Below are 9,524 nucleotides of genomic sequence, written 5' to 3'. Positions count from 1 at the left end.
ACTAAAACACCTAAAATTCTGTTAACTACACCTAAAACACCTAAAACTCTTTTAAATACACTTAAAACACCTAAATTCTATTAACTACACGTAATTAAAAACCTAGCTAAATTTCTATCCTAACTTTAAAACCTAGGGTTCATACCTAATCTGTCCAAGCAAGGGTTCGATCATGCATAACCTAAATTATTCTAAAAACCTACATTTTTAACTAAAACACCTACAAATTTAACTAAAACACCTACAAATTCATCTAAAACACCTACATTATTCTAAGAACCTACATTTTTTAACTAGGATTCAAAATAATTAACTACTCTCTAATAACTATAACTAGGGAGGGAGGGAGGAGGAGGAAGGAGGGAGGAGTACCTCTCGGTGGAGGAGGGCCGGCGCACGCGGGGGGGGGGGGGGGGGGGGGGGGAGGGCGACCGGCGGGGGAGGATGGCCGGTGCGCGCAGGGGGGCCGGCATGGGAGGAGGGCCGACGCGGGGAACGGTGGCCAACGGAGGAAGAGGGGCCCGCGCGGGGAGGGCGGCCGGAGTAGGACGCGAGGGCGGCGGCCGAATCGGGGGAGGGATTCGATCTGGTGTGAGCGTGTGAGTGTGAGTGAGGGGAGAGGGGTGCGCGCGCGGGCCGGCAAGGGAGAGGAAGCAGAGGTGGGCCTAGCGGCAGCGTGGGGGAGGAGGCCCAGCGCTATAGCTAAAGCTGCAACAGGGGGCCGAGAGCGTGGCCCATTAGCAGTAGCGCTGGCCGTGAAATACAGCGCTACTGCTAACGTACGCTTGTAGCGTTGGTTCTGGCCGGCGCTATTGCTAAATAGCAGTAGTGTGGGGTCTCTAACCAACGCTACTGCTAAATGTCTACCTATAAGCATTTTCCTAGTAGTAAGTTGCCTCCGTGGGTGACATGGCCAACTGAAATATCCGCAAAAAAAAGATGACCAGCTGAAAAAGAAGATGAAAAAAAGAATGATATTTATTTTTATCTCTATCTCTACTATTTTAAAAGAACATAAGGGTATCCCCAACCCACCAGGGTTCAAATCCTGGTGCTCGCATTATTCCTAGATTTATTTCAGGATTTCCGGCGATGCGCTTTCAGTGGGAGGAGACGTTCCCGTCGACGACGAGGCGCCTACGGTGACTTCGTAAATCTCAAGATGACATGCCGGCTCAGTCTCTCGGAGGTGCTCATAGGGGTAGGGTATGCGTGTGTGCGTTCATAGGGGTGAGTGTATGCGCGTGTATATGAGCGCTTGTGTCTGTACTGATGCTCAAAAAAAAAGAACGTAAGGTTTCCATTTCACCTTTCTTCCCACCATCTCTTCGTCCAACCTTCCTTATATGATAATAAATCAACTTAATTTACTTACCTTCTGAACCATTTCCACTTTAACTTACTTACCAAACTTCGGATCAAAATATAAGCTAGTTCATTGACAGAATTTGATAATCATTTATTTACATAATTGCATTATTATAGACAGATAATCTTTATCTCTACTACTTAGAAAGAACGTAAGATTCCCATTTCATCTTTCTTCTCATCACCCTTCGTTCAACCTTTTTTATATGATAATAAATCAACTTAATTTACTTACCTTCTGAACCGGTTCCATTTTAATTTACTTAACAAACTTCGGATCAAAATATAATCTAGTTCATGGATAGAATTTGATGATCATTTATTTACCCAGCCGACGTACTAGAATATTTATATCACATACCCTAAAAAAGAATATTTATATCATGTTGCAATCCACGAGTATTGTTTAGTCGAAAGAAAAAGATTGGTGGCATGGGAGATCCTATTCGCCGCATTCTGCGGCAAGCAGACATTCATTTGCATAAGGCGCGCCCGACTGGGCCGGCCCATTTCGAGTTTAACAAACCGAGCTGTCGGGCAAAAAAAAAAGTGCAAAACTATTGCTTCGCACAAGCCAGGATTCAAACTTCAAACCTACTGCTTGTGAATGAATCATGCTAACCAGTCCCCCTACTAAACCTTGTTGACATAACAAGCAGATTGAAATATAAATTATTACATTTACCGGTGTAAAATAACCATTACTTAAAAAATTGGAAAAATATCAAGTTATGAATATTTTTTAACAAACGCGAATGAATATAAAATTTCTCATCATCTTTTAAAACTCTGAAGAAATTTGAACTTCAAATTTTTTTTCGAAAATGTGAAAAAATCGAATTTGTAAACAAAACTTGAATAATGGATTATCTTCTGAAATTATAGACAATTTATTTAAAACACGAACATTTTATAAATTTTCAGAACATTTTTGAAAACATGAACATTTCCGAAATTCCTGAATATGCTTTGCAAACATGAACAATTTTGAATTGGTGAACAAATTTTGAAAACAGGAACAACGTTTTTGATTCAGAACAAATTTTTTAAACTAAGAACAATTGGAAAATCCTGAAAGATTGTGGAAAATACGAATATTTTTTATATAGGTGAACAAAAAATTGAAACGGAGACTTTTTTCTAAACCTTCGAATATTTTTTGAAAATGCTAACATTTTTTGGATTGGTGAACAAAATTTAAAAACAGAAATAACTTTCGAAATAAGTGAAGCAAAAACATTTTTTGAAATTTGTGAACAATTTTTTCAAACAGGAACATTTTTTTAAATCCCGGTCATTATTTGAAAAGTTCTGAAAATTTTCAAATAAAAATTCCAAACAATTTATTAAAAATGAGAACATTGTTTGGAATGCCCGAACGGTTTTTGAAAATGCGAACATTATTTGAATTTATGAAAAAATTCTGAAAGCACGACCATTTTTTTAAGAATTGATTATCTTTTAAAAGGATGAACATTTTTTAAATTGACCAAACATTTTTAGAAATATGATCTATAAAAAATATACTTGAAAAGAAAAAATAAAGGAAAAAAAGAAACATAAAGGGAAAAGGAAAGAAAGAAGAAAAAATTAACAGGAAAAGAAAAGGAAAAAACCAAGTACCAGAAAAAAGCAGGAAAATTGGTAAAAGAAATAAACGGTTCAAGGAAACTTCTAGAAGGTTCCCCAAACCAGAAAACCTGACTGGAAAACTCTAGAAGTTTCCTGAAGCCGGAAAACGTTCTAACACATTAATGGGCCGGTCCAGGTCGTCACTTGATCGCCAGCTCTGTGGGTTAGGTCGACAATTCGACGCAACGAGTGACAAATAGGGAATTCCCGGTGGCATGGGCAGAGACAGAACAAAGAACACAACATGGTGGGCCCACTTGGGCTTAGCCCAGTACTCCACGGATGTACCACAGCCCAGCCCACACCCGTGCCTAGTCTCTCCAGGTCCAGGTCACACGCACGCACCTCCTGTTCTTGTTCTTGGTTGTCTCCGCCGCAAATCGGCACCGGCGGCCAAGTCCTTTCGACGATGTGGGAGATGCCGAGGAGGAAGGATGTCGAGCAGGATGCCCGCCGAGCCGAGACGGCCGTGGCTTCGCCGGGCGCTGATGGCGGGTGCCCCCGGCCGGCTGAATCTCCGGGTGGCGTGACCGCCTGGTGAAGCACCCGTGAAGCTGCACTGCACAAGGGTGGGCCGAGCTGTTGCTGTTCCCCAGCATGAGCATGTATAGCAGCGAGAAAGGTGCACCTCTAGTCTCCTCCCTTCCCTTTCACTCTACATTGGAATTTGGATTGGATTGGACCTGGTGCGTGAGCTCAGAATCAGTGGACCTCACTCCTCCTCCTTAATGTCTTTAAGAGCAACTTAACTTCAATGGAGCGACTCATTTCATCTGCCACTATCTGTTTGGGTCGGCGTAGATAAAAAAGTCGGCCCAACGCGCTGACCTAAACAAACGCACGTCCGCCTGCCGACTCATTCCTGGCTCATTTTTGAGCCAGATTTGCGTCGGCACGAATACAAAGCGGATGCGCGCGTGCTCGCCCTCTCTCCTCCCCGGGCCCGCTGGTCGGTGGCACATTGGCCTTTCCCCATCCAACAGCACACCTTCGCCCACCTGCTTCGTCGCCAATGCTGCCGGCCATTTTCTTCGATCGAAAAAGGATTCATAGATAGTTCTAGTATAGACAGATAAAAGAAAAGATCAACTATTCGTCGTTTTCCGACTCTGACTCGGTAATGTCCTCCTCAGACGTCTGAATGTAGGCGTCAGCATACCGCTCGTCCTCTGAGTCCTAGGACGACGCTTCTCCTAGCTTCAGGTTCAATTGAGCGGCCTGCTTCCGCGCACGCTTGTCCTCCCGATGGGCGGCTCGCTCCGTCCTCCTCGCCTCCCTCTCCGTCCTCTTTTGCTTGTAGAACTAGCGCTCGTCGACGATGTCCTGCGGGAAGCGTTCGCACCACACCACCATGGCTTCCACGTCCATCTCGGCGATGGCGAGGCGACGCTGCCGCCTCCGGTGGTCACGACAATCCTTGTCGGTGAAAAGTCGCAGGAGAGGCGCGAGATCCTGCGCCAGCTGGCTCGACACGTCGAGAAAATTCATCTCCCGACGAGGCCTCAGGAGGCGCCACGCCGCCGCGTCATGCGCGCGAGCTGGCTCCTCTGCGGTGTCGAAGGTACCGAGAATGAGGCGTTTCTCGCCAAACCAGATCTCGGAGGAGAAGACGCCGGAGCGGCGCTCGCGAACTCCGCGAAAATCCGAAGCGCCCAGGCGACGCATCGACATGGTGGCGCAGAGGCAACAAGGCTAGTGAGAGGGGGCGAGACGAGTGGGCGACGGACAAAATGTGGAGGGAGCGCCTTCTTAATAACGAGCGCCGGCACGCGAACCTTTCCCGCGCGCTGGAGCGCCAAAATCAAGGCGACGACATGGCCGCTGGCATAATCTATGCACGCGCGGTCATGAAATGGGTCGGCGCGTTGGACACACTGTCGACCAAAATCTAAAAAAGAACGGACGCCGAGCGGGCGGCCATTCCAAACGGACAAAAACTCCGTTTGGGCCGGCCCGTTGGAGTTGCTCTAACCTCCAACTATTCAATCAAGATTAGCAGGACCATATACTGCCGCTGGAGCCATCGAATCATTCACCCACGCGGAAACATGGCGCGTGCATTCACATTTGGCTTGTTGGATTTGATTGGAAAACAGCAAAAGTGAGTGTGGTCTGCAGTCTTGCTACAGCAATGCTATTGCTAGGTCCTTTTTGGTCGCCGGAACTATCATTTGCTTCAGCTCAATCAGTCGTGAGCATGTTGCCGTGTCCAAGCCCACTTGTCCAGGAGTACAGTGCCACTGCCCGCTCCTCTTCTTGCCCGCCTCAAGACTGCTTATATTTATTTCCAACGATGAGCTGCAGCATCATGATCAGAGAGAGAAAATCATGGGGACGGACCACTTGGCATCACAGCTTGGTTTGATTTGGGAAGTGGATTCAGGATCACATATTAGGTTTGTACTCTCAAAGGAACATTCATTTCTGAAGCAGCTGATGACGTTGATGCATGATGATGTGTCGCATGTTCAAGACCTTGAGAGTGCTCTAGAAAGAGAGAAGGATGAGGTATTGGTGAAAGAGGATGTCATCAAGGCATGGATATGCTGTCACAAGCAGAGGATGAGACTCACGTATGGGAGTAGCATTGGGCTGCCGCTTGTTCCACCATCAGGACTTCGTCGACTTTCTCTTTCTTCATGCTGTATTACAGATGGAGCTTTAGCTGTTTGCCTTGATTGTCTGGCTTCACTGAAAAGTTTGTCCTTAGTAGATATTATGACTCTAACTACACTTCCTTCGGAAGAGGTCCTCCAGCATTTGACAGAACTTGTCAACTTGTACATCGAAAGTTGCTGGTGTCTCAGGTCATTAGGGGGCTTACGAGCTGCTACCTCTCTTAGAAGTGTTGCATTTATTGGCTGCCCTTCTTTAGAGTTGGCATGTGGAGCAGAATGTTTGCCATTATCCCTTGAGAGCCTCAGTATACAGAAGTGTGTGCTTGCATATGACTTCCTCTGTGCTTACTGGCCACACATGGATTGGATTATCATTTCGAATTGCAGAAGCGCCACATGCTTGTCTGTTGGTAGTCTCACCTCAGTTAAATCATTCTCACTGCATAGCTTGCCAGATTTATGTACGCTCGAAGGATTGTCTTCTTTGCAACTTCACCGTGGAGAATTGATTGATGTTCCTCAACTCACCCTTGAGTGTATCTCACAGTTTCGAGTCCAGGACTCACTCGAAGTTAGTAGTCCTGTAATACTCAACAACATGCTCTCGGCTGAAGGTTTCACAGTTCCAGCAGCGCTATCTCTTCGTGGATGCAAGGAACCACTCGTTTCATTGGAAGAAACCGCAAATTTCACATATGTTAAGGACTTGAAATTCCGTGATTGTCAAATGGTTTCCCTGCCAACAAATTTGAAGTGCTTCTCCAATCTGGACGGGCTCAACATCTGTGGCTGCCCCAACATGTCATCTTTACCAGATCTGCCATCCTCCCTCCAGTACATACGTGTAAGCGATTGTCGCCTCTTGAAGGATAGCTGTCAAGCACCTAATGGAGAAAGTTGGCCCAAGATCGCGCATATCCGCTGGAAGGACATTAGTTGAAGTGATATTTGGATTCTCACCTGCAAATAGTCCGAAAGGTACGTTAGCTCTGGTCGGCTACCTTTGCACTCTCAATATATGTAGTCTTTCGTGATATATAATAATTTTGTTTCATCTTTCATTTCAGATACTCAATTTGTGTCAAAGTTTCCTGCAAGCTGTTGGGAGGTGCCGTGCCAGAGACTGGCTCATCCAACAGACTACAGTTCAACCCTGTCTTATACTTCACATGACAGTGTCAGTTGAGAAAGACGATGATGTGCTTTGGTCTGTGCTGGTCTGTCTAGTTGCTTAATTATTTTTATGCCCTTAATTTGTGGATGTTATGGTGAAAGCGATCTGTTTGCCGTTTGGGCGATATGTAAAAATGAGGATTCCCTGCTCTGTTTATTTATCACATTTATTATGAATGAGCCCTGTTATCGTGACACCCAATTTATCATGACTGTTAGTCCTAGGTAGCAGATGATGGTTATTTCTTTGTTTTCCCTTTGTATGAATGTGAAATAGGGGTGCTCTTTTTTGGGTCTGAACAATTATGGACAGCCAGGGAGGAGATCAGACTTACAACTATCTGACTGTCTGATGCACAAGTCTGGCAAGTTGCACCACAAGATGCTGTGCAAGAGCGTCAAGTGCCCTAACAGTCTCAACAGATAAAATGCCGGTGAGAGCGCCAAGGAGGAAACGGCTCTCCCGCACCCGGCGTGCGTCAGGTCGACATGACGAACACAATGAGGTGACCCAGAACGGAAGTGTTGTTGACAAGTTCAGAGTTTCAGAGAAAATGACACATACAGAATTGCAGGAGGCTGCTCATGCCTTCTCGGTCAAAAAAGAAGTGCACTCCTGCCGCCTGTGCGAGAGGGTTTTCTGGATGAACCTAAAGGAGGCAGTGCGCCAGCTCGTGGAAACAAAGTGCAATATTTTGTCACTAAAAGGGGAAAAGGAAAGGGTTTTTGACTGAATTTGGTGTTACCTACATGCATCCTGGCAGATGATTGGATTTTTTTGGGAGAAAGTGTCATGGCTCAAGTCGCTGGTCATCAAGGATCATCTCGAATTGATGGGATGAGATAAGAACCAACTGATCTTTGTCTTTCTACCTGCACACCATAATTTCTGGAGTCCTGCGTTTCTGACAGAGATTTTCAGTCTCTATTCACCCACTCAGTGTCCTGTGTTTGAGATATTTGCATTGCAGCAATGGCGCGACATCCTGGGAGGAAACCTGACACAAGGCAGGGTGCTGCCACCCATGGAATGGACACAGTTACTATTTTGACAGATCATGCCATCATGGAGAACATTTGTCTGAAGAACTAGAAATGATCATTTGATCTACGATGGACACAGTCGGTGCTGAAGTGCACGGTGATCATGGCGATTGTGTGCGATCGGTTCTGGTGGTCAGGATCACCGTGGTGTGCACGGCACATGGCATCGTGTTCTCTGCCCCATGTCGATCCGCTGTACCGGTACGTGCTGAACTGCTGATGATGCATTTCATGCTGGTGCTGCCGCCTCCGATGAACACTGGAACCGTGGCGTAGCTGCCGCTGCCGTGGTGACCTTCATGCGGACGTACCTTGCTGCCACCTGTTGCGCTCTTGGAGATGCTCTGACAGGCTGGTGCTGCATTGCCCTCTCGCTCTCCACCACCTCCTGTGCTCTGGTGCCACTATCACTAACGGTGGACTCTGTACTTGTGTTGCGAGTTATCTTTTTGTTCTTGCTATTATTCATTGATGGAACAATTGCCGAAAGTAGTGTCTAATATGCATCTTTTTATTGTTGTATTGTTCTGCTACCCTCTCTTGGACTACGTAATACTATGTTCGTAAAGTTTGTAATATTTATCTCTTGTGTGCTCTTACACACCATGTAACTGAAGTTCTGTTTTACGATTCACCCCGGTAACTAGTTATGTGATGTATTGCAGTACTTGGGTTTCATACCTGAATCCTGATGCAGTGTTCCATGTGCCACGGCCAGTTTTCTTGCATGATGAAACTTTTGTTGGGTCTGCTGCTTCAGATCTGTTCATTTTTATTTACAGCTGCTCATGCGAATTTATGATTGGCATTCGATGTCTGAGCTGGTCTTTCTAGTTGCTCCTTCCCTGCTCTGTTGTACACTTCTATGTGTAGCTTCAGATCATCAGGAATTTTCATCATGTTAGATTGAATATCTTCTGGAGGTACGTGTGAATTAATGTTCATACTGTTGGTTCAGTAGCTACCGGCAGGTTAGATTGCTCAGCTTATCTATCTCATGTATGATGAATGAGCACTTTAGTTGTATATATATTATGAAGTTTTGGCAAGGCCTGTGTTAGTTACGAGAGAAAATGAGCACCGGTTTGATTAGTCGTAGCTAGCAGATAACTGCAATCATCTTTTGGTGGTGCTATCACTGAAATTGTGTATGAACAATCAGGACATTGGTGGCTCGGCTGCAATGGATGGCTGCATCTAGGAACTTCAGAACCGGCAAGACTTACCAGCCAACAACTTTGGTACCGTTTGGGATCTCCTGCTAGTCCCTGTCCACATTTCATCGACAACATTTTCTCAAACATTAGTTGTCATTGCCAGTTGTTTGAGGCCGAGAGACCAGGCTGTTAATTTGGCTCCGCGCCTGTCAGTCGGTCATGATACTTTTTTCTTCATGATACTTTTTTCTTTTTGGTATTTTTATTTCTTCACTGTTTTTGTCTGTTTTATGTTGGTTTCTTTGTTTCCTTATCAGTTTTCAATGATTTGTTTTCTTTTTTCTTCATTTCTTGTTGGTTTTCTTTATTTCTTTCTTGGTTTTCACTAGCTTTTTCTCTTTGGTCTTCTTTGTTTCTTTTTTGGTTTTCATCTGGTTTTGTTCATTTTTCTTTGTTTGTTTCTCAGTTTTCACTCTTTTGCAGTGGTTTTCTTTGGTTTTTTCTATTTTATTTGGTTTCCTTTGTTTCTTTT

At 45.0% G+C, this 9,524-nt stretch overlaps 2 protein-coding genes across 2 annotated transcripts; one reads left to right on the top strand and one right to left on the bottom strand.

The window, feature by feature from the left end:
• Nucleotides 1–4,302: 4,302 nt before the first annotated feature.
• Nucleotides 4,303–4,671, bottom strand: LOC147956873 (ethylene-responsive transcription factor ERF109-like). The gene has a single exon (XM_087531502.1). It carries the CDS (start codon nt 4,669–4,671, stop codon nt 4,303–4,305), a length of 369 nt encoding a protein of 122 aa, XP_087387628.1.
• A 657-nt stretch (nt 4,672–5,328) lies between these two features.
• Nucleotides 5,329–6,558, top strand: LOC147956872 (uncharacterized). Its single transcript, XM_087531501.1, has one exon. It carries the CDS (start codon nt 5,329–5,331, stop codon nt 6,556–6,558), a length of 1,230 nt encoding a protein of 409 aa, XP_087387627.1.
• The last annotated feature ends 2,966 nt before the right edge of the window (nt 6,559–9,524 follow it).

This window comes from Triticum urartu, chromosome 7A (assembly GCF_056163025.1).
Source record: "Triticum urartu cultivar PI428250 chromosome 7A, HENAU_Tu73, whole genome shotgun sequence".
In the NCBI taxonomy this organism is placed as follows: Eukaryota; Viridiplantae; Streptophyta; class Magnoliopsida; order Poales; family Poaceae; genus Triticum; species Triticum urartu.
Note: the sequence above shows the minus strand (reverse complement) of the source record. Positions and strands in the feature narration are given on the sequence as shown.